General features: G+C 39.4%; 1 protein-coding gene across 1 annotated transcript in view; it reads right to left on the bottom strand.

Moving 5' to 3' along the window:
- Positions 1-814: 814 nt before the first annotated feature.
- The window catches only part of NELL2 (neural EGFL like 2), a 162,056-nt gene continuing 136,581 nt past the window's right edge, over positions 815-26,289 (bottom strand). Inside the window, exons 16-20 of the mRNA XM_072876150.1 lie at positions 18,680-18,820; positions 8,440-8,633; positions 6,620-6,796; positions 4,239-4,463; positions 815-1,474 (exon numbers count right to left, since the gene is read on the bottom strand). Coding sequence (XP_072732251.1) covers positions 1,424-1,474; positions 4,239-4,463; positions 6,620-6,796; positions 8,440-8,633; positions 18,680-18,820 — 788 coding nt within the window. The 3' untranslated portion in view covers positions 815-1,423. The remainder of the gene's footprint in view (positions 1,475-4,238; positions 4,464-6,619; positions 6,797-8,439; positions 8,634-18,679; positions 18,821-26,289) is intronic.

The following is a 26,289-nucleotide window of genomic DNA, read 5'->3' on the forward strand; positions in this document are numbered from 1 at the left end:
GTATTTAAAGGATGCTGTCATCTTGGGCAGTTCTTCCTCTCCTGTTGTGCCTCCACTGCTTCTGATGCATTCCTTACAAATTCAGCCTTTTCAGCCCATAAGTACTGCTTTATTCTTTATTTCTTTCCCAGAATGGCATAGCTTTGGGCATGTAGCCTCTTTTATTTATTGTCCCAACAGTACAGTAGTGAAAAGAAGGTTTGCATATTGAAGTGATCCTCATGCATTAAGATACTTTACACAAACAATTAAACCAGCTGTGGAGCTTACAGAAAGACAAACCAACCTGGGGCAGCTGGAGAGAGCAGGAATCTGGAGAAGATCCCCTGTAAATCTGAACAGATTCAAGTCACACACAAATGGTCTGTACCCACTCTGGGTGACAGCATCCCTCTGGCATGTAGGGTCTGCTCTTTAGGCACATGAATTTTCTCTTCAGTCCACTGTAGTGGCTCAGATGTATGAAGTTATTTATGTATTCCCAGAAGAATAACAAAGATAAGAAATAATAGGCATAAGGTGGTGCTGGGCAGATGCTCCCATACGTAGAGGAGCTAGACCAGCAACACTCCACCTGTATTGCCCAGCTGCCTAGGCATGCTGGCAGAGAAGGAACAGTAACAACACGCATGAAAATGAAATCCCTGAAAAGGAAAGATGGCACAAACAGAAACTTAAGGTAAGAGAAATATTTATTTAAATTTGCACAATAACGAGCTTATACTGAACAAATTCAATCAAGAAATAATAGTAAGTGCAGTAAAACAAGGAAATATTGATGACTTTTCCCATCAGAAAACATTAAGAAGCCATGCCTGTGCATCACAGTTTTTCTTTTTTGGTTTTTTTTTGTTGTTTTTTTTTGTTTTGTTTTTACAATAACTTCTATCTTTTTTTTTTTCAGCGCACACACTGTACATATCACATCTTAGCTGCTAGGTTCTTTATTCCTGAAGGCTTCATCCTTTTACTCAAACATCTGCTAAATTCTGCAGTGAGCAATCAAACACATTTGTGCAGATCCAAATATGATTAGGTAAAAATCTCTGCATCTGGGCAAGTGTTGGACTCTCAAAGCTTCGGAAGACCCCGTAAGAGCTCCTAGTTGATTTTGGATCTTGACTTCGTTATGTACAGCGTTACAATGTGTCACTTTACACTAACCTAAATATTCTGCATAATGATGTCAGACAAATAGCCAAAAGATTTGGGCCTAACCTCATACAAAGGTTTACACATCTGAGCTTGAGTCCCATGAATTTCACTCTGATTCAGGTAACTGAGTTCATCACACATCTGCACTTTAGATGGATGAAACCAATCTAATTTTAGTTTTAATTTTGTACAATTTTTGGTCTAAAGGTCTTTTTTGTGACGGAAAATTCTTTAACCAGAAACTGCTTGTGAAAGATGGTTGTTGGTGTCACAGTTCCTGAAGGCACTGTGGGTCCACTGAGCAACAGACGTGGCCATTCTAAAGGAAGGAAAAACAGAAAGAAGAATTGAAACAATTAGCATTTTGTACAAACCAAGCCAATTTAACAAGCTCAGACATTTGCAAACACCCATCAGATTTGAATGTACAGATTTGTAAAATACATCTACAGGTTTTGATCAGATTCATGACATTGTTGTCATGTCCTTCCCTTGCCCAAAGGAATGGGCTATTATGATTCCTCTAATTGCTTGGTTTGCTGTGGTCTGTATCCCAGAGCTACAACAGTCAAACTGAAAGAAGCTGGGATCAGTGGAAGAAATGCTCCTGACGTAAAGGTATCAGGCATCTGCTCAAGTACACAAAGCTGTTGAACAAGACAGGGCACTTGGGAGTTTTATTTAGATCAGGCAGAACAGGCTCTGGGTTTTATTTAGTTCTGAATGCTTCAAATTAATACATCCTGGCTGTAACACCAGAAAACATTAATCCATTAAGTTTTTGATGACAGTCCACACATTATTCTGAGAATATGAGCAATTAAGGGAACAGATTGGCTATGGACATCATTAAAGCACTGGAGAAATTGTTTTCTGCATCTCTACTACTTCTTTTCTTAAGTCCGATTCTTACAATGCAAATAAAAAGCGTGTATTACTTTTAAATTACTCTAAGTACATTCAGTTAACTAAACTGCCAGGACTGATTAAAGACTGAGGTCTGAATCATTCAAACATTTTCTTTCACTCCTTCTGTTACAGGATGTTAGAAAATCCTACTGTCCACCTTCTTTACTTGTGATTTGAACTGGTTTTGTGGCCAAGTCAGCTTTAGCTGATGCCCAGGTTTCTGAATTCTTAAAGGAATTGTGTAAACCTATTTTGCTCTAGCTTGCTTAGAGAGGCTTAGACTGGAGCTTTGACCTTCCATGTGATGCTCCGCAAGAAAAGAGTGGGGTGACACAGGACGAATGAGATGGAGAACTATACAAATTGGGCACAGCATTAACCTGATCTAGAGGGAGTGGGCTGCTTGCATGCAGAACTACAACATTAAAATACTGCCAATATGAGCAGATAGTGTATTTCAAAAAGAAAACTGCTCTGTAAAGATAATTGAGTAAGATTTGGCTTGCTGAGGGACAAAGTGGTACATCTTCACTGCTATGCAGACTCACACCTGAGCCGTATTAAATCTGTGGGGTTTGTCAGAGTATCTGTTTTAATCTTACCTATGTTCACAATGTGGCAATGGATTTTATTAGTCTATGTATGTGTTTACACTGAATACAAATTAGTTGACACTTAAGGTTCAGTCTTTGCTTAAGAGAAAAGGGCAGATGGGAGCAGCACACAAGTGGCCATCAGCAGAACGGATACATGGTTTCTGCATTGCCATTGATTAGCAGTACAACAATGAGAACACATTTCCCATCACTGAATCTCAAAAGCGCTTTAGAGAAGGATCACAGGTAACTATTTGTTTTACAGATGGGGAAACCAAGGCACGTAAGCCTCAGCAACTTGCCCAAGCAAAAAGTAACTTCTAGCATTGGAGTTGGTGCATGCCACCAGCTACAGACCCCAAAAGTACAGGTGTCTGCACGTAAACCTGTTTCAACATCCTTTGGGCAGCAGCTGGCTTTCTAACTACTAGCCACTCTTTCAGATCCCATAATTTTCTTCTAACCACCAACCTGTTCTGACATCAAGACAAATGCCTACGCTTACTTGGCACACACCACTTCCCTCGTAAAAGGACTATGCCTCGACAGCAGCAGCTGCTGTTGCACAGTATTGCGTCAGGCAAAGGGGAGGAAGAAGGTGACGCTTGACAGCTTCTGCTACATGATCAGTTAATCCCCATCTCTCCCAGAAGGAGATGTTGAAGTTTGATTATTTTTTATGAGCACCTTTTCAAAGTAGTTAATTGTACCATGTACTAGAGTTTGGGAAGTATCTTGCTTGGGAAGAACATAAAGACCAAAATCAACTGTGAATTTCAGTAATAATTAAAGATCTATGGATGAATCCTGCTGTCTCTCTCTCCTTGGCTCCTGTAGAAACATTCTTTGTCATTCTTCAGTATGGGATGGTGGGAAATACAATTCATCTTACAGGCTTATTTTGAATGGAAAAACTTATTTTAAGCTCCTTTTCTCCTGCATTTTTAAAAAGAGACACCAGAATTCACATAAGCTCATAGCCATTAATTTTTATCCTCAGACAACGAATTCCTTTGACCACAAAAAGTATTAAATGTTCTAAATATTATATTGATTCTACTATTAATTTTAAAGCAAGAAAGCTATGTAAACATATAACTAGTCCTTTTATTCTCAAAACAATTAACTATTCTCAAAAAGCAATTCAATCGGTTCTGATAACACTATAGTATCACACAGAACAAATTTCTTGTGTGAAGTCTAGTCTTACATACCTATTCGTTACTAGTCTTACATACCTATTCGTTACTGTATATGGTTCCAAGATAGCATGGAGCTATATGGTAAGAGCTACAATCAAACTTGAATTGAGCTATCCTGGTGGAAAAGCCAAGCTCACTAACTTGTCCACAGCACACTGCAGCACGGGCTGTTGTCCTGCTTCTGACCTGCTAGCACATTAAACCACCCTTCTAGCACATGCGAGACTGAAGTTAACAAAGTTGAACACTTTTACTTTAATCTCTGCTGCTTTAAAACAAGTCTAGACACCAACTACCCACTGACCAGACTCAGTGCATTAACATTTATATGCCACAGAACAGAGAGTCATCTCAGCTTAATTTTCATGCTCTTTACCTTGCACTGGCAGAGGGTGCACTCTGTGCCATGCTTAATCCAAGAAGATCCAGTGAAGCGAACGATGTTGGTTTCATCCAGGCAGGTTTTAGTAATGTCATTGCGAATGGTGTCTGCTTGGCAGGGGTCAGTGACACAGCGCGGGCAGCACTCATTCTCAGGGAGGACACTGAATTCACAATCCGCCTCCGGGCATGGCAAGGGCCAGCAGTCAACTTCGCCTTGCTGTTTACAAATATTACAAGAACAAGAGAAGATTATTAGCTCTTACTTTGTTTAATTACCCATTCCTCTGACTCAGCATTATGTTTCTTAACTGGCTAATTTTATCCATCTGGTCCTATTCAGAAGTCAGTGCAGAGAACACTGATATTCACTGCCTGTGGGAGATGCAGCAAGTTGGGTGCTTTCTTCTGTATGCTATTCAGGAAGTGTATTAGTTTTAACTTATTTCAACACACTCTGCATCAAGTTTCAGCTGAAAATTCTCCATAAACGTCATGCAACACAGAATATGGATCTGTCCTTGTGAAGTCCTACTTCTGCAAGTGACAGAAGCCATAACAGGGCTGTACTGCAAAAGTACTTCAAAATCTCCTGTTTTGCCTAGTTCTTACTTCTATTTGGACTGTTGGTTCGCCACATAAAGCCCCAAATTCAGCTCTGGATGTGCTAGAGTTTATCTCTGCCACGGTTACAAATGCGTTGGCTGAACTACAAGTGTCAAGCTACCAGCAGCCCAATGTAGCAGGGAACACCAGTGCATTTTCCGTGAGAGGACCTCCACCCACTTAACATCCATTTGGCATGTTAAGATCAGAATACCTGAACTTCCAAACTTCATCGTGCTTTCTGCGTGATGGGTTCAGTACAGTCAGGGTATGGAAAGGTCAAAAGAGAGACTCGTGATGGGCCAGAATATTCTCAGGGGAAGTTACTGTATGCCTGTGCACAAATCTAAAGATGTCTAATTATTCACTTCAGTTACTAGAAGCTGGGGTCAGCTTCCCTTCAACTCTGGACAAGGGCCAAAGTTTCAGATCTACTGGTTGAAGAAAAGACTTCACAGAAGTCATTAATGCATATTTCTTCTGGAGCAGGTCCATCTCTGATCTCCAACTTACTCAGCTCATTTGAAACACAGATTGAGTAGTCTAGGTTTAAAAGGGGCAAAGAGAACAGCATTTGGCCATAGGGAAGGCGTTTATTCACAAAAACTGTATCTAAGGCTTTGAGAACAATGAGTTCAGTATCTCCAGAGCAAAAGCTGAAAAAAATTCCCAGGGGTTTTCCATAGCTACAAATTTACTCCTCTTGTTGCAGAAAAATATTGTGAAGTTACTCTTTTGCAAAATTTTCATCTGGGTCAATTTTCCTCTTTTTGAATCACATGATGGTAAGAATGAAAGCAATCTTAAAACCAGTCACTGATCTTGATACTTCAATTTATTTTTTGTAGTGATGGACAGTACAAGGAGTAGACAATACATTGTCACCCCCAAAAAATCCCTGACAACTGAAAGAAAGCAGGCTTTAGTTACAGAAGTAGCATCTTGAAAAAAAAGAAACATCTATTCAGATCCCAAACTGCAGGTTGTTTTGTTTTGTTTTGTTTTTAAGACATTTAATGAAGCACCTGGGAATCTATTTCATTGGATTTTAGCAGCGGTAACACTGAAAGCACAATGCCTATAGAAATTGGTTTCTGGCTGTTATTCATGATACCCTGACAAGGGAAAGCTGCTAGATGGACTAGGCTTTAAATTTGGAGATAACCTGTGATAAAAGCTAGTTGTTTTTATCTTGGGATTTTTTCTGTCATGGAAACTTCCTGAGTGGCATTATGCAGAATAGTTTTTGCTCAGACTCTGAAATACATGCCTAGGAAAAAGATCACAAGCTTTAAAAGATTTTTTTTTCAAAACTCATTTCACTGTTTTGAAAAATGCATCAAGTCTTATTATTTTTTCTGTTACTCAGAATGTCTGAATGAATAAACAAATTTTAGCCTTTTGGCATTTTTGAAATTATCAACCTTGATAATAAATACATTTTTAGAGTGTCCTTATACAGCTACATTGGTCTTCGAATGACTGAACACATGAGTGTTGCTGTGTAGGTGCCATATCCAAATGACCTCCACTCTTTGCTAAAACAATCTTCATGATTAAATAATTTATATTATGTCTATTGTGGCAAAATGCATTTTTGACTGGAACTTGACAATTCTGACAAATATCCATGAAAACCAGATTTCGATTATACACATACTCCAGAGGAAATTAAATGGTCACTAATGCATGAAAATTAACTATCCACAGATCAGAATATCTCATATCCTTTTTCCCTCATGTTTCTGCTGCTGTAATAAGGAGCCTTACCAAACAGCGACACTGCTGACAGTTCTGTATCCAGGAGTCACCGCTGTTGTAGGAAAGCTCCCCGCTCTGATGTAAACATTGACTGCTGAGCCTTGGGTCACATTCAGGACAGCAAAATAGGTCAACAGTGGGATTTTCACAGTCACAGACCATTCGTCGGCACATCACATATCCACTCTGTTGTTGGAAGACAGGCATAGCGCAATGGCAGAAATGTCACCAACTCCAGCAGTACTTTTACCAAAATTTTATTTTTTGGCATGATTCTAAGCCACTAGCAGCTCATGAGTTTTTCCACTATACGATATTTTTGTCAAAATACAATTCAAACAGAGGCAGAAACCACAATACACACTCAGTAACTACCAAAAAGTTCCCCTGTTGTCTTATATACATCCTTCATACAACCAACCTTCAGACAGCTCTCACCTAAGTTGATGAAACCCAAGGGTGCCTTTCCCAAGGGTCAAATTTTAATGGATTGCACTAAGTTTATGTCATTCTCATACAGATGCTAGTCAAGTCTTGCTTTAAACTTCCAGATCAGTCCCTCTCTTCTGTAATTATTCACATAAGGAAGATGATAGGTAGTCTGAAATTAAATTCATGCCCATGAAACTTGAGCTGCTGAAATGCTCAGGACTTTGTCAGCTGCATATTGGGCCTTCATTCTTCATCAGCATTTAGCTTGGGATCAAGGTTTCCACAGCAAACATTTGAGAAAGCTAAGCTGAATTACTCTGCAGATACAGAACCTACTTCTATTTATAGCCATCTGCTAGAGATACTGGCGTCAGTCACCAACGCCAATATGTGTCTAGACAGACAGTTTCTTTGCCTGAAAATGCCGTTACTCCCACCCAGAAAACACAGGTGGCATCTCTGCTAAGAAAATAGTAGAATCATAGAGTCATAGAATAGTTTGGGTTGGAAGGGACCTTTAAAGGTCATCTAGTCCAACCTCCCCTGCAATGAGCAGGGACATCTTCAATTAGATCAGGTTGCTCAGAGCCCTGTCCAACCTGACCCTTGAATGTTTCCAGGGATGGGGCATCTACCACCTCTCTGGGCAACCTGTTCCAGTGCCTCACCACCCTCATTGTAAAAAATTTCTTCCCTATGTCTAGTCTGAATCTACCCTGGTTTAGTTTAAAGCCATGACCCCTTGTCCTATCGCAACAGGCCCTGCTAAAAAGTCTGTCCCCATCTTTCTTATAAGCTCCCCTTAAGTACTGGAAGGCTGCTATAAGGTCTCCCCAGAGCCTTCTCTTCTCCAGGCTGAACAACCTCAACTCTCTCATAGGAGAGGTGTTCCATCCCTCTGATCATTTTTGTGGCCCTCCTCTGGACCTGCTCCAACAGGTCCATGTCTTTCCTGTGCTGAGGACTCCAGAGCTGGATGCAGTACTCCAGGTGGGTCTCACTAAAGCAGAGTAGAGGGGCAGAATCACCTCCCTCGACCTGCTGGCCTCACTTCTTTTGATGCAGCCCAGGGTACGGTTGGCCTTCTGGGCTGCGAGCGCACATTGTCAGCTCATGTCCAGCTTTTCATCCACCAGTACCCCCAAGTCCTTCTCCTCAGTGCTGCTACTGTCCTTCTCCCAGTATCATATAATAAATCTTCCATGGAAGTTCTGCTCGTGCAGATTGGAGAGAGAAGCTCTCCCCAAAATCGTATATAATATATAATCCCATTTTTCTGTAGCATCACACGGACACCTGAGAAGGCAGCTAAAACAGGAATTTCACTTAAATCACAACAGTCTTCCCTTCATCCCTACCACCATCTTGCAGAAGCAGCTAGTTCTATTTCTACTAACCTGGCACGAGCAGACAGAGCATCTGTCATTCTCCAGCACCCAAATCTGACCGTTGTGCTTGATTTTGTCTTCATGGATACAGTCTCCTGTGCAGTTCTTGCCATGGGGACATCGACAATCGTACCCACCATCCAAGTTAAAGCAAACAGTGTCATTGGCACAGCTATGCCTTCCAGTTCCACATTCATCAATGTCTGCAAAAACATGCCATGTAATGCTCTTAGACCACATTCAATTAACAAAAATGTTCTTGCAGCAGTCAATATAAATGATTCTTGGCCATTAAAGCCGTCAGCTGAAAATTAATTTGCACTTCACCAGAACAGGGAGAAATAACTTACAAGTTCACAAAAAATATTTTTCAAGTCACATCAACTTTTAAAACACGGTATTTTGAGGTTTCCTATACAGCTTTCTAAGTGAATGCTATTGAGTAAGGTAGTTAGGATGAAGAAATCACAGGAAACATATGAACAAAAATAATTCGCAGCTCCACAAAGAACATTAGTTTGTGGCAACCATTCATGAGATGCACAGTTAAATAAGAAAAGCTGCAGAATCTTGTTTTCAAAACCTTTTGCTGGCTCTGTCTAGCACGTTTGAGTTCACTTGCTGAGAAGTCAATGTGAAAGGTGACGTCTGACCTGTAAGCTCATTTAAGCAAGCACACCATGCTTTAAGTTGCATCATTTATTAGGGTGTGCAAACTGGAATATTTTAATTATTCAAGTTGCAGTGACATCTATAGCCCTTGTGTCTAGCATAGAAAATAAAGAAAAAAAAATAATGCCTCCAGTGAATAAAGGTAAATGACTTCAAAACAATCATATCTCAAAGAATTCAAGAGTACCTTTAAGGGCCTACTTCATCAAGGTACACACAATTATTTTGCAATGGCAAACTAGCAGCACACACTGCCTTCTACTTGAATAGTCTTTATTTAGCTTTTTCAGCTGTCCATATGGACAAAAGTTATCTGAGAAAAAAGCTTTGAAAGGGCATGAAGTAAACAGCTATATGCGATAAAACGTGGAAAACACCAGAAGAGTTAAATTCTACATACAATTTCACAACAGTCTGGCCCAAGCTCTTAATTAGAGTTCATTAAAAGGTAGCATTGTGATATTTAACTGTCCAACAGATCAGTACAAGACAAAACAAGCAATATGGTCATGAATGTGTCTTTCACCATCAGCATAAAAACTTAATAAAACACTCAGCTTTGGGTTCAACAATGGAAATGAAACCTGCAATTCACCTCAAGCACATTCAGTTTAAAGAGAAATAACTCAATTATGATTTCAATTCCAAGTGTAGCTGCAGTCAAAAAAAAAAGTAAACAAGTTGCTAACATGAATATGAATTGGGATGAAAAACAGGAGGGAAATTATTAGAATTCCATTGTATAAGTAAGCAGCATTGTGGGTTTTCTTCAAATACTGTGTGCAATAACAGCGGCACCATCTCAAAAAAAAGTATTGCAAAATTACTAGGGCTTCTGGGAAGGATGAGGAAAATGTCATTTGAGAAGAACGGAAAAGAAATGGATTGTTCATCTCTAAAAGAACATCAGCAAGAAGGGATATAACCAAAACAATAATGAATACTCCAGAAAAGACATGTTGAGAGCTTTTGTTCTCCAATTGCCTAACACGCAAGATGGGGCAGTGAATGAAACTGAAAGACAAGAAATTAAAGTCTGATAAAAGGAAATAATTTTTCATATAATGCATAAACTATGACACTCACTGCCACAGTGTGGTAAGAGGGAAAAAAAACAGCATAGCCAAAAGTGTATAAAGCTTGCAAGAATATTCATAGAATCATAGATTGCTTTGGGTTGGAAGAGACCTTAAAGATCATCTCGTTCCAACCCCTCTGCCATGGGCAGGGGTATCTTCCACTCGATCAGGCTGCCCAAATTCAATTTGCAATGCTAACAGATTTTGGAAGAGAGATTACATTTCATGCATTAGGGTCTATGGTGCCCTTATTTTTGTATCAGATAATCCAGAACAGGCAAATCATCTCAGATCTCCACATCTTCTACCTCACTATCTTCTGAAGCATCTGGAATCGGCCGCTGTTGCAATAGGGCAGAAGACAACTGGGATTGTGAACCTAATTCAGTGTGGCTGTTCGCATGGCCCTGAGCAGCTGAAACATCACAGGCACATCAGACAGGGAAACCCACCCACAGTAAGGATACATAATTCGCGGAACAGACAGCCCTGCGAAACCTGTGCAATCTCCAGCCTGAAGGTTTTTAGACAAGTAGCTAACAGGAATGGTTTGAATCATGCTGGTATGGGCAGAGCAGAAGGATGGAAGAGCTGCCCTCTCCTTCCTCTGTTTTCTCTTAAATCCATACTGAAAGTAATACAATCTGGCAATTTAAAATTAAGATCTCCATATACGCAGCCTAACTGGTTTTAAGTTATGCAGTAAAGAGAACAAACACAAATCCTATTTAAATATAATGATTAAGATTAACAGCAGGATTCTCTTTATCACTGAAGTCATTTTTAATAAATGACTTTCCGACACTTGTGTTCATTTGTTTAAAACACTCTTTTGTACAAAGCTTTCACATAGCTAGTGTCATAAACGAATAATAGCACTTGTCAACAACCTGGCCACTTAACTGAAAGCAGCCATATTTAATGAGACACTTGGAGGAAGTTCAGCAGTCATGTAAATAAGACCAGTTTCCTTTAAACAACAAATGGTGACCCTGTAAACACTAAGTCTGCATATGGCACTTATGTACAAGTGTATTTCACAATTTTCCCATGAGGAAAAGGCTTTTGGGGTTTGTTTTTCAACATGGTAACTCTTAGTGCACTGTTACTGAAAATAATTGAGGTTTCATCATCGGCTCTGGTATTGAGCTGAGCTTATCCAACATAGAGAACTTATGAAAAATCCCAACCTTGTTTTTTTTCAGTTGTTTGATTCATGAAAATAAATATTCTGGCTAGGGCAATTTAAATATCCCTGGTCAAAGCAGGAGCTATTTAGATTTTGATTCTAACCTAATCAGAAACAGCAGTGTGTTTATAACGCTGCAAAAGAAACACAGACGTTGCATCAATTAAATGCTCATCTGCATTATTCATCCACATCAAACTTCAGGCATTATCTACAAAGAACTTGCACAAATCATCCCTACCAAGCAAAACTTTGTTCAGCTTTTTTCTTTGGGTTTATAATGGATGGTGAATTAGGTTACTGACATTTTTTTTCTGTCAGTAAACTATATATGTTTATGTCAGTAAATAGCTATAACCAGCTCTCCAGTTTCCATAACCATATGGACAGGGTACACTGGCCCCTGCATCTTTTGTGTCTGAAAAAGGAGAGGGGAGCATTACAGGTTGCGTATTCCCAGTATATCCAGCCACAGAGGCATGTTATTATCTCTCCCATATTGTTTAAAAAAAAAAAAAAAAAATTCACTTCAGGCTATTTAAACACACTGCTTCGGAATCAAGCAGCTTGAATGTTATGACATTAGAATGTTATGACATTAAGTCTCAAAAGACTTGGAGGTTTGCCTCAGAAAAAAACAGAAACAAAGCGTAACTAGTTATTTAGTGCTAAATTGAGAACCAGTTCTTATTTATCTAGTCTACACTAAAAGTTGCAGGAGCTTTGGTCTGGCACACTTTTAAGGATTTTCCTTTTCTTACCATCAACCCTGAGTACAACTTAATGTTGCAGTGACAAAGGAGTACTACGGAAGAAGAAGTAGTGATACATGTTAAAGAAAGCTAGGAGTTAATTGTATCACAAGTAATTTCATGCCTACACAGGAAAAATACTGGACTAAAGCTATACAAAATGGTGACAGTACCTGGAATGCCTAAACTCCATTTGTAATATTTGACAGACTGCAAGGACAGAAAACTCCAGAAATACAGAAATTTCAGTTGCCCCACCAGGTTGTGACCCAAGGCTGTATTTAACAGATATACTGACTGTTTCTTGGAACAGAGAGTCAAAGAATCCCAAAGGGACAAAGCACCATTTGACTTGGCCCTGAGCAGCGTGCAGGCTCTGATTCAAAATGTCTCTACTGAACAACTACTCTGTATTGGTTACCAACAGTAACCACAATGTACGCAAGTTCAACATCCTTAAAGGAATTTTAAAAGGCTGCAAAAAAATCTCTGTGGTAGTGCTTTTATTTTCAAAGGAGGGATTATGTTAAACTGATGAAGTTTTAAAGATGAATTAAAACTAGCAGCCAAAAGGATAAAACGTTTTCAGATAGAAAGAAGATTGTTTAAAGATACTATATTATAGATTCAGAGTAAACGTATACTATATTAACGAAAAAGACTTTAAAGGGGGGATACGTTTCATATAATGTACTATTTTTATTGGAAAACTTCAGGAGCTCCTTTGCATAATACATGCTCTTAAAGCATTCCATTCCATGGAACTATGTGCCATGGAATAAAAGAGGTCGTTGACTCACAGTTAATAGCAGGTTAATTAGTAAGTAATAAAAGGCAGGAATAAATGGTCCGGCTGTCACAATGGAGAGTTGTCCCAGGGAAGTTCCCCAGGAATTTGTGCCAGAATGTGTGCTGCCCAATATACTTAGTCATCTGGAGGAATGGACCAACAGCGAGATGAAAAAAGCTGTTGATAAGAAAGTATTAAAAACAAAAAATTGACAGAGAAATATAGAAGTATTTCATGATATTGACTGAGTAAACAATAATATGTCAAATGAGATTCAACTGTAAGGTGTATGGGGAAATACCCATTCAAAAATCAAACCAGCCTTTTAAGATCTATTCTGGAAAGAGATCTTGGAGCTACTGTGGATAGCTCTAAATAATGACAGCTCAATAGTATTTTGGGCAAAAAACCACAAATACTATATTGATAACGACAGATGAGAAAAGTCACAATAAACTCACAAGGCACATGAACAAGGCACAATTAGAAAATAACCGTGTACACCTTGCTAGGTAGTGACAAAGGGCTCGGAGATGCATTCTGATATAGCTGATGGAAAGTCGCAACTTTCCCTCCTCTGATGAGCTATCCAGATTACGTGCAGGATGTTGACATAAAGCCCCAAAAGGTCTCCCTCAGACATGATTTCCTACCAGAATCACTCTGATATCAGTTAGAGTGTCATCTATGTAAAGAAAAGATGAACATTTGTATCACTGAGAAATGTGCTGTTAGAAGAGATGGGTTGGGAGGGTGGACAGTGATGTTGCTCTGAAGCAACTGAAGTTTCCCAGTTACCTTAGCTCTGAGGAGTAGCATTAGCTCAGCAAGGTGACAACATGAGGATACCTGAATACTTTTTGCTTCAGCAAAACAGGAAGGAGTGCATTTGATAGGGAGCCCAAGCTCTTCTGAGCAGAAAGTTTCATTTCTGTTCTTCTCTAAGTAAATCTATTGACTGATGTAATCATTCTTCAAAGAGCAAGTGAATTGTGAATAATTTATTCGTGACTTCATGCAAGCCAGCTGTCAGAGTGCTTAGCAGATGTGGAAGATGAAGAGCTGAGACTTCAGATGCCAGTAACACCGGCTTCACAGAAATGTTGTTTCCTGATACAGTAAACGTGTTCAAATTACTCTCTTATAAGATGTAGTGGTTGAGTTTCTGTTTTATTAGTCCTTTTATAAAAGATGAGAAACTCTGCCAATTTTGTACTCTGTGCACACTCCAGAATATTAAAATACTAAAGTGTCTCCATATCTGCCTTCTGTTTGGTGATGCTTAAGTTGGGTTCCCAAACTCAATAATGAAGCCTTAATGCTTATAGCTCTGTTCGGGATGGACAGAAAAAAAGTCACTTTATGGTTTTATTTGTTGACCTTTTATGATCATGAATAAAGGCGAAAGGATTTCCATGGGGCTTTGTGAGCGCGAGTAGGATTTCCTGTTGAAGAGTAGTGATTCTTTATTTCCTGTCTCCTTAAGTGCTATCAGTAACAAAGCTTCTGTTAAACATTACCAGCACCGCAGAAAGATCTAAGTGTAGGACTCCGAACTGACAGCAGTTTTTCAACTACAAGAAATTTCATGTACTAGTTAAAATACTGGATGCACTGTGAGATAAATTCAGACATCCTGACAGTCAGCAATTCCTCTGCCTTCCAGATCCAGATACATGGATGCTGAAGTGACCATTTTGGACTTTGTTCATTCATTAAGGTTGGGAAGCATCCTGGGGCTTGTAATATGCCTCCATCCCTCATTACCCTGGACTGTGGAAAATACTGTTCAAGTAAAGCTCCAGCCCTCTGTGTTGGCAGGCAGCCTGCTCCATCACACAGAGAAGGAAGTGATTCTACTTCTGCAAGCAGGATGGCAGAAGAAGAACGTAACGACATTTCAGAACATACACATACAAATAAACCCTTGCAACTAAAAAGGATCCTTTTTGAATTGGGCATTCTGGATTGATGCTTTCCAATCCGTTCATTTGCAACTGTCTCATTTAAAGAATGTGGTACCTGCTGAGAGTGAAGGTATGTTGATCTCATATTCTGTATCAACAACAGCTGGTTCGTGCCAAATACTCTTGGTAAGTCCTAATGGACTTCATTAATTAGGTGAGCTATTCTTCAGACGTGGAAGTATGCAAAATATCCAAAGGCTGATGAGGGATAACCTGCACTATTCTGGTACAAACAAATACACCTTCTCTTTTCAACTGATTTTGGAAGCTTTTAGACATTGCAAGGGAAAAATTCAAAGGAATCAGGATCTTACATAGAACTGCAGAGCAAATATTAACTGGGCCTGAACATTCTTATTTTAGGATTTTGCCCTCAGTGCTTCCAGTTTTTTAATGCAATGAAGCTTGAGGCTGCAATATCTGCTATCTTAGCCTAGGTCTCTTTTATGAAATGGCACAGGAGAGACAACCTTCCGAGCACCAATAAGACTGTGTAAAGAAACTATAAAGAAAACCTGTAGGGGGGCAAAAAGGAAGGTACCAGATAATATACCATGCTGAATGCTATATTTACATATATATAAAATTTAAGACTTCCCAAACCCATGCAGTTCTCAAAGACTAAGCGGCTGATCTTTCACCACTTTTCTGGAAATAAGATGATGCATAACATAATTATATTTCCAAGGGAAAAGCAGCAAGTGCTGCTAAGAGGCTGAAGCCCTACAGCTGCACTTCCCATCATTTCTCTCAGTAATTGTTATAGAGACCACAGGTCTATCCAGGAGTATAATGTGAAGCAAAACTAATAGCAAAGGAATCTCTAGGTCTTCCATTGCCTGTAGGTACAATAAAATGGGATTATGAATTTCTGCGTTCAAGTACATTAGTCAAAATACTCAATATTCTCAGTCGTGCCAAAGAAGCAGCAGTAGCCAAGGTCAATATATGTGTAAAACAGGCAATTCAGCAACTATTATTTCATTATCAAGCACTGACAAAGTCTAATGCTACCAAGGAGTCCACCTCTAGCTAGCAATATTTAGTATGATGTCCTAAGGGGACCATTTCCTGCAAAAGGGGTAGGTGCAGTTTTGGTATTCTGTTAAAATAAGGTTTTTAAGGAAATGCTTCTGTGATCTTAACAGAGGTGTTTCCACCTGAATCTTTAAAACTGGAGCCTTTGCTGAAGGAAACAAGTTTCTGACTACCACTGATCACAGAAATGCTTTCAGCAGTGCTATCAGCACATGTCCAGGGGACACAGACAGACCCAGATTTGAGGGAGACCATATAGAACAATCAAGAAAGAAAAGAATTGAACCCACACTTCCTTGGCTTTTAAAGATTTTCTCCACTGAAAGAGGGAACTTTCTTCAAAGCAACTAAAACTTACAAAAGATGAGCCAAAGACAAGCCTATTATGCGCTCCATATAAACACTACTCTGAAGTAGTTCTCTTAGAAAGCAAAATGGACAAGCACTCGGAAAACATTTCCTAATCCCCATGAGGTTTAAATTCTTTGTTCCCCCAAGAAAGAAATCAAGGCAGGCCCAGTTTCTCTTTGGTCTAATTCAGCACTGTTCCTTCTACAGTTCTGCAAGCTGTAGCACTTGCACAAGCCAGAAAGGTTCAGAGGACACTGGTCCCAGATGCAGCAAGAAGCTCATACAGCTGCCGGTGGGAAGTGGAGAACTGAGATTTGAAATCTGTGATTAGTATAGCCTGGAAGCCGTTCCCTAATTACAGTTGAGCGTCTAAAAGACCATCCACCAACAGCTCAATCTAATCACCTCTAACTAGGGGATACTGAAGAAGTGACAAAAGAAATCCATTTTCTTATGTCTTTAAACTCAGTAGGGAAATCTCTCACAGTGGAAAGATCCGACAGCAGAGAAACCAATTGCTTTTGCACTACTGCACTCTGCTACTGGAAGTTCAACTTTCCATACTGCAATGGATTTTAGGCTGTCTCTTCGTACCTTTTTCAGGTTTTATGTTCTGTCTGAGACACAATGTCACAAGCTCCAATCCAATAAAAAGTGATGTAGTAAGACTAATAAAATATCTAACCTTCCTCTCCATCTCAAGTTGCTATATTCCAAAATTTGGAGCTGCAATCAATCAAACTGAAAGTGTTCCACTGTTAGTGACTCGGGTTATCAGCAATGACGATAGTTTCTTGGCATCTGTGATATAATTCTAATTACTTGTTATCCTCTGTGTATGTTTAATAAAGAGCTGCTGGTGCTTTCTAGAAAAGGTCAAAACATTCTAATAATTGCCACTTCTGCATACATGTAGCAATCCCCATATTTCTTTTTCCTTGGCTTTTCATTTGCTTAGAAATTGCTGCTTAATTGTTGCTTGTTTGCACACATCTTAACAGAGTCACTTTGTATCACTTATATCTCTTGAGATAGCACGTGCCAAACCACTATCTTCAACCCATGAGACAAATGTTATATTGACACTGAAGATAAAACTTGGGGTATTGAGAATATTTCCATAAATGCCTGGCTAGAGTATTACCCGTGCTGCGAGTGACAGAAGGGCAATGTTACAATCAGGGATCACAACTTCTTCTTTGCACCTTCTTGTCCTAACACCTGGCCAGCTAACACTGACATTTAGATAGTTCTTGACAAAGAAAGCTCGACTTATGAAAGCAGTGGCTGACTGAAATTGCTGATTCCTCCTGGGAATACAGGCTTTCAGCTGTGGTGAAAATGTGTTGAAATAAAGTATTGATGATGGGGATACTGAAAAGGTCATTCTCGCTCCTGGAGAACTGTCTGTGTGTCTGCCTTAGTGAAATTAATTCAATTGCTTCCCTTTGGGACCAATGCAGCCCACCAATGTGAGTTTAAACAGCAAGGTAGGAAAGCTTACACTGTGAGCACTGAATATTTCAGCACTCAGAGACAGAAAGGTTCTCCCTTCTCCTAATGTTGCCCTAAGTAGCCCATGGCAAAACAGACTGGTTTCTTCTCTTATTTAAGAGCAGCAGCAGGCAGTGTCTTAAGAGCGGAATAATATTCCATACTCAGATCTGCATCTGAAAATAACTGTGTTCTTACTAACCTGCTGTTCTCTCTAACATCATTCATAAACAAATAAAACCTTCCCATCTCCTTGTCCCCCCTGTCACTTTCTTGTCCCCTGCACCTTGCCCCAGCCCTAAGTCCACAGAGCTTCCCAGTTTGTAAGGTTGTTCTTCAAGTTGCAACTTTCTCCAAGCAGTTAGCCTATGCACAGGAGAAGCACCGCAGTATTAAGCCAGGTGTGGGTAAGGGTGTCAGGGCTGCAGAATCATTCTTTGCAATGGGAAATATTTTCATCACAGACTATTTCCATGTATGAGGAATGAAGTGGAGGAACTGAGGTCTGGATTGAGGTCCATTTCTATGTATAAAGAATCCAACATATAAACAGATTACTGTGGAGTGACAGATTACAGTGCATGCTATCAGTCCACGGGAAATCACTTATGCAAGGACCATGCACAGAAGCAGATGCAGAGCCAGAGAACCTGTGTTTTAAGCACCATGCCTGATTTCACATATTGTCTTAGCAAATCATAGAAATGGCCACTTATGCTCCACCTATATGTTAGGAGTATTCATATTTTATTTTCTTTTGCCTTTTGTTTATGATGCTTCTTTAGACTACAATTGCTTTGGGTCAAGGTTTAACTTTCATTGATACAGTGTCCAAGACAATACTTGACCAGTACAGAGATACCAGACATTCCTGTAATGCCAATCATAACACTACCCCACCTTTTTTAGATACTGACCTTCACAGGATTCTCCATGTGGTGAAAACATCCCATTGTCATGGTAGCCATCTCTGCATTCACAGTGGTACCAACCAGGCAGGTTAATGCAGTTAGCACGGCTGTCACACTGAACAAAGCCATCTGAGCATTCATCAATGTCTGTTTAGTAAGAACAACAAAAAAGAAGGAGAAAATTCACACAGAGGAAATTGCTATATTCGTCTGAGAGAAGAACAAGGTCTCTGGTATTTCTGGGTTTCACAGAAGTATTTTGATTACTGACACTTGAATTTCCAGATTTATGCAGAGAAAAAGTTTTGAATCGTTTCCATAGAAGGACTTTTGCCAATAGTATTGGCTATGGCCAGTTGGAGGTTCAGCCAATTCCAATTTACTGTTTACATATTAGCAACTCATTTTGTAACAATACATGATAGGTAATCTGACATCTGTGTAGGTTCCCTGCAGCATGAAGAAAGGAACTGGATCCCAGTTCAAATAATAAGATGTTAACCCTTTAAGTAGTGCAGGCTGCCTGATAAACAAAGATTGTTTCTAGGCTCATATAAAAATATTAAATACTCACTCTGGTCCTTGCTTATGCTCTTGGTGACACCGATTTTAGGTTAGTAGGGCTTCTCTGTCTTGTGGAGTTCCTGTTGACTTACACCAGCATCTCTGACTCTCAGCATAACTAACTGCCGTCTCCTCTCTCACCATCAAAGAGAGCAGCTGGGATTCCAAACAAATGCTTAGACCCTAAAGATGAAACGCAACACATTCTCCTCCTCCTGACAATTGCTTTGGGATGTGTGTTTCTTAAAAGAACAACTTCCACTGACTAAACTTTACAGTAACAACTCACCATAGAATGGATTTCTGGACGCACTCACTAGATCCAAAATCCACCAAAGCACCTGAACTCATGGACTCAGCAGAGATGCAGAGAACTTTGTGACATGTTCATTTCCAGTGCCTTTAGTTACGCATTAAGCCATATTAAGGAATAGATCCCAGCGTATGAGTGTTGTTAACAGTTAAGGAATATCAGGAGTATGGAGTCAAACTGGGATAAAAATGTGTCCTTCCTTATCAGATTCATCACATTATCACTGTGTTTTATACCAGGGGCAGCATATCTGTTTGAGGAGCAAGTTGATCAAGAGGTGCCTATGGAACTGGCACAGAGGGAGACACAACACGCGCAAACTGCCTTCACAAACAAAAAGCTCTAACCTCCCCGCCCCCTGCCACGAGTCTGAATAATGAATAAACCCTCAATGTACTGTTCATTCTGGCCAAACTAAAATAACAAATTAAGACTCAAACTCTTAAAAGTACCTCAGCAGCTGTTCTAGTATCCTCCGGGATGCGGACATGAAGAAGAGGTGTGATGTGACCACTGAGATATATGCAAAATATGCAAAATTCAAAATTCTGCCCACAGTCCCTCTTAGCTCCCATTTACGTCATCTGTTATTTTCATAGGAGGAAGTGTAAACTGGCTAAGAAAATCAATTGTGAGCTGCAATAAAGTAACAAATCTCTTTTCTAAGAGTACTAATGTGTGCATAGATAAAGATATACTTACTCTAGTCTCTTTGGAAATCTATTCAAACACAAACTTTAAAAAAACCCAAGCCTTCCTTATCCATTGAAAACACTTTGTTCCACATTTGAAGGTAAGAAAATAATATTAAGTACATGGGGGACAGCTGCATAAACCGTAAGGTATCGCTCAGTCACCCACATTTGGTTTTGAGTTGCATTTTTCTTATACATGCCAGGGGGTAGATAGGATGTGCTCTGGGTATTTTGTTTACAGGCCGGCCACATAACATCTCTTTGGAATCTCTTTGGAATAACCGTAAAAGCATATCATGAGTGTATTGGTTTTCAAAAGCTTTACAGATTCTTGACAAAATTTCATTAGAAATTTTCATTATTATGTCTCAGTCTGATTTTCTATCAACAGTCTTTCGGACTGGCTGTGCCTGGTGTACATTACTAGATTTATGATGATGAAAATTACCAGTACTCCTGCTGGAATATTGCACCAAGCATATATTTTGCCGCTTTGTGTACCACAAATTAAGTCATAAGTCTCTATTGGTTTAAAACACAGAATTTTCAACTCCACTATGAATTCCAGGATAATAATCTAAGTAGTCCTGCTGCAGGACTGAGAAATGCCAAACCTTTACAACCTTCCGCTGTTCAGTGTGTCTCTCTCTAAATCAATATAAACTCTGGCCTTTTTCTTGTGAGCAGCCAGGAGCCAGTGAGACCTCAGAGGTGTTTGAGAGATCAGAGGAAGATCAATGAAAATTATGTTAGTGTAGTGAGAAAAGGTTGGTTTGCAGCCTGTGCCTTATCTACTGCTATTCACTCACATACCCACAGATTATTTAAGAAAAAGGAAAGGAAAAGAAGAGAGGACTACAATCTAGAAGTTCCCGTACCACTGGGGAATATGCTGCCTGGGAGACACCTTGCCTGGCAGAACAGAATCTAAGTGACCGTGCTAAACGCTTGGGATCACCTGGTCAGTACAAGATAACTTGTTGGGCTTGGGCAAAGCTACAAGTCCTAGAGAATCAATGAAGCATGTAAACTCAGAGGCTGAAAGAGAAGAGCTGTTGTTCAGATTCGATATGAATCTTCATACCTGTTACTTAGTAACATGCATTAAGACACTGGATGGCATATTTGGAAATATGGAATGTATTTATTGGTGATGAGGTGGAGAAAAGAGTGTTATTTAGGTCAAAGTAACAGATATGAATTAAAGAAAGCCCGTGTTCCTCTCTTCAGAACAATTTATTTGTGAATCTGTAAGCCTTATAATTGTAAGCACAGTATTGCAGGCACAGGCTGAGTGCATTCTGATGAACTCACTTACTGATTATTCAGGAAAAACAAGCCTTGAATGTCACGTCAGTATTGGTAAACTGACAACAAAAGCAGCTTTTCTGTATTTATTTGCAAACTAGCTGACAAACCTATATCACAAGAAATATTACTTGGGATGAAATGCTTTTACAGATGCCAATAAGCAAAGAATTACATTCTCCTCATTTTGTTATGGCTGCATGCAAAGTTGAGTGGAGTTATATAAGAAAGCCTGTCATAAAAAGCGTGGACAGAAGACACTGTTGGTCTTTAAGAAATGTCCTATTCTTGACAGATTGTTTGCCTGAAACCATTGCATTGGAACACCATTGCAGCACTGATGCTGAATAATCCATTACTCCTTACGTGATTTTGCACCAAACAAAAGAAATCCAAAACAATTCTCCTCACCACTAACTTTTTAGGCAAATGACATTTTACAGCATGTGCCAGTGGGTTTCAGAATATAGATGTTCCTTATGCACAGAATTTTGTTCTAAATCTCCCAGCTAATGCTGATCATTAATTCTAGTAGAGACTTGCTCTGTAATGGGACAAAATATAACTGTCGCAACTGTGTTAAACAAGAAAACGCAGCAGAAATGTGTTTTGCCCAGCCAAAGCACTGATTTCATGGAAAATTTTCTTCACATTTGGATAAAAGGATTTCTATTTTCAAATGGGCATAGCATGGCTCAGGAAGTGCTGCAAAAGTATCTACAAGTGAAATTATCTTATTAGTATGGGAAAAGCAGCCAGAAATAATTTTTCTCTGTCCTATGGTGAAACATTCTCCGATGAATCATCTTGCAGCTGCTCAGTCAGAGGTGTGAGCTGACAAGAGAAGAAAAACTGATTGAAGTTTTGCTTGGCCAGTGGCTATGGTATATCAGTGGGCTATATGGAACATTAACAGCACTAATGAAGTCCTGTTTGATGCTGTACTAGAAAGGCATGAAAAAATGAAATATTACTCTATAGAAGGAAGTTACTGAAAGGTGTTCTATTTTCACTTATGAAAAAAAATTAAACAAAATGTTTAAGTACAAATAAAGGAGGGATGTATTTTTTTCAATAGTAGGTGATGACATTTTTAAGCAAATAGACAAAACAGGCATCTTATTCTGAGTATGCAAGTTCCGCTCTTTAACTAGCTATAAGAAGCTGCAGGAAAGCTGGGGGAGAAGGAAAAAAGAAAAAAGAAAAAAAAAAAAAAGGAAAGCATCCCCCTATCCCCATCCAGGAAGTACAATAGAGTCTCATATGTGTGATGGTCCAGAGCAAATGGCCTAATCCTGGCCCTGCTCCAATTTATGGCAGAACTCCCATTGACCATCATGGAGGTGGCATTTTCTCAATTTTTCTCTTTCCTTTTCAAATAAATAGCACAACTGCACATACCAAATCTGCCACCCCACTGACACACGTGGCCAGGTTTGGAACAGAAAGTAATACCGAGACAGTTGCTGGAAGTAACCTTCACCCCAAGCTGGAGAGCAGCCACACAGCTGTACAGTAGCACTTCAGCACCGCCTGCTCTGGCTGTGCTTCCACCCTATGGCATTTCCATGGCAGAAGATTTGTGATTTTGGCATTTGAAACACTGTGGCTGGAGAACAGACACCTGTGAGACTGATGAGCCCACAAAACACCAGGAACATGGGGGCTCTCTCTACCCTATGTAATTCATGGACACACTCATGGCAATACTGTACAGACCCTATTGCCGTAAAACAGGGTAACTGATTATTACATACTTGTGTTGCACATGATTTGGTTTTCAAATATTCGGGTTTTCTCCTGTGCATTTTTCTTAAACTGAAATCAGTCAGCCTGGTTATTTCCATATTTTGTTACCCAATTTTTAACTGGAAAAATCTTCAGTTTTTTTTTTTTGCTACCTGAAGCCCCACTCTAATAAAATAGACATGCAGTCACAGGCATTTTGAAAGTAAGTACTTTACACACCTAGCTCCCCTTGACATGAAAAAAACTTGGTCTCCCAAATCACCTTCTTTATACCTCAGAATCACTCATTTCCTGAACTGTGGCAACAGTTTCAGCTGTTATACCCCTTGCTCTTGGGGAGACAGAAAATTCTGCTCCCTGAAGAGTAAAATAAGATCATTAGCAAATTATCCACTGGTACACTAAGAAAAAAGGAAAGCTAGCTGTCTGATGAATATTATTAGAGAATTTCTGTATAATAAGAGCTTTTGAAGATTGAAAGTGGTATAAAATTGCCAATTTGAAAGATAGCAGTGCTCTTTCATCCAGCAATAGGACCAAGCTCTCTAATGTGGTCAAGCTGCACTCAACAAAGAACCTTGGTGTGGGGGAAGTGTGGGGGGTTATATGATTTTATATTACTCACTTCAAGACTGAAATATTAATCATCAAATCCTCCTCTCAGAAAAGCCTGTATGCCACCATCAAGCACAAAGTTACAGAGACACAGAGCAGAACTTAGTCCGAAAAGCCTTTCTTTCATGAACTGCTTTATCCAGGTCAATACAAACCAAAGCCCCAGTAGCCCTCTCCTGTCAAGAAGGCAACACCACAGATTGGCAGTTGTGAATACTTACAATTTGGTTATTTCCATCCTGGAAGTTTTTCTGGGACAGTATAATACATGGCACTTAGCTACCACTGCCAATTAATAGAGACTCCCAACTGCAATAATCTGTCCCAGTGTTAATTGGGTTATTATCACTGGATATATTTATAAAGATTAATGAGCAGCCAGCAACTTCCATAATGTTCAGTCACTACTGACTTAGGCTAAATCATTTAGCCTAAGTCATTTGAGATCTCATTTCAAAGGCAACAGCCTTTCCAGCCTAATGCTAATCTCCAGAGCCACCCCACATCCCAGCCCCATATACAGTATAAATAAAGTGCAAACACTGAAAGAAAAATAATTCCAGAAACAGATCACTGAAGAAGTGTTTTAGGGGACTATGAAGCTGTTTAAAAAATTAAATCTTCAATGTTTTTTTCATGGGTACATTTGGAACAGTCAGACTCTGAGATGTCTTTGCATATGTGAATACATTTTCAAGGATGTTATGTCTGGCTTGGATATAAAAGACCACGTCCCAACTATTCAGACTTATGCTCAGATAACAGAATGCCCAGTAGGATTAAGATGATGTCTGGGTTATCTGATTTTAGTAAATACGTATGCAAGGGGGAAAAGGCCTTATTCAGTAGAACAAAATGAAAGTTCACTGTACTGCATAACGTATCTGCTGTCAAAACTCAATTTTCTGGAGTAGCTTTGAAAAGCGTTCATTATCTCTACTGCAAATTCTGGAGTCCCATCTCTCGCATTTAAGAAGAGAAAAGTGTTTGTGTTGGTTTTCATGTGACAGCAGATTTCTAATATGATGATATTTGAGAAGACCCTGCTGTTCAATCAGACCTTTGATTTGAGATCTTATGCAAAAAACAGGTCCCAGGGGAGAAATAAAAGAGCCTGAAACTAGTTCAATACCGGAGCTATCTTGTTGTTAAAACAAAATATCAGCTTTTAGGATTTCCATCCCACTACATTCCCATATACCACATGCATATAAATATCATACAGAGGAATAAAAAACCCCAAGAATACAGAAGCTGAGACTGCTGAAATAACCCAGGAAGATATCAGTTATGCCTGAAAACCAAAGTTGTTTGGAATGCCTTTTAAATCTGTTTGGTAAAGTCTGATCAGCTCCTTTTTTCTAACACTGCTGCTGATTCCCAAAGGAACTTTCTTCCTTGGTCAATAAAAGTCCTAGAGCCTGATTTTGTTTACAATCTCACTCTGACGTGTTCAGCTTCTAGTAACACTTTAAAGATACGATATCATATCGTGAATACTAGGACATGCTTTTCACTGTATAGGTTCTCACATCAAAGTCCCCATTAAACCATAGAATATTCTTGATTTTAACTGCATTTGCATCCCAACATTTCATTCAGTTACAAGTTTAAATCATGAAGGGCCAGATTACAGCTGGCCTGTGGGGCACAGCAAAGAGAAGAGTCACCCACAATTTTATCCTAGCATAACATAGATCCATGAGCAAAAGGACTTTCTCTACAGAGCATTAGAAACATCTGTTATCTCAGATACAGCCTTCAGAGAAGAGTGAAGACCATGGCCTTTCCTCTCCCTGTTCCCCTGGAAAATGAATTAGGCCCGTGTTGGAAAAAATGAGTTTTTAATGCCTTTGGAGTTGCTGCTTCTATCTCTACACCTCCCAGATCCAGTAGAAATTCTGGCTGAGTCACCTTAAAACCATAACCTGGCTCAAAGGGCAGGAAACTAGAGCTGAGGCTATAAATGTCATGTTAAAAATTGCTTCAACAGGTTGAGTCAGTGCTGCAGATATGTTCTTCACTAAAAATTTCAAACTGTCATGTTGCATGAAAAACTAACTATTGTTAAAACAGGTCTTTTTTTTTTTTTTTTTAAATTCTATCAAGAGCATGATTGCATTTTTTGAAGTACCCTGTCCATGGAAAACTAATTTAGTTCCATTAATGAAAAGGAAGCAAAATGTGATTGAGGATGTAATATGGAATTATAGTTCATTAATTCTTCAAGTATGTAATTTTCCAGACTCCTGATCCCCCATTGATTTCTGCACACCCCCATAGGTCCTGCTAAATGCCAGCAAAAAGAAATTCAATCGTGTTGTTATTTCATGGGTGGCAGTGGCGGCGCTCCAAAATTAGATAGAAACGTT

This window comes from Ciconia boyciana, chromosome 1 (assembly GCF_034638445.1).
Source record: "Ciconia boyciana chromosome 1, ASM3463844v1, whole genome shotgun sequence".
Classification (NCBI taxonomy): Eukaryota; Metazoa; Chordata; class Aves; order Ciconiiformes; family Ciconiidae; genus Ciconia; species Ciconia boyciana.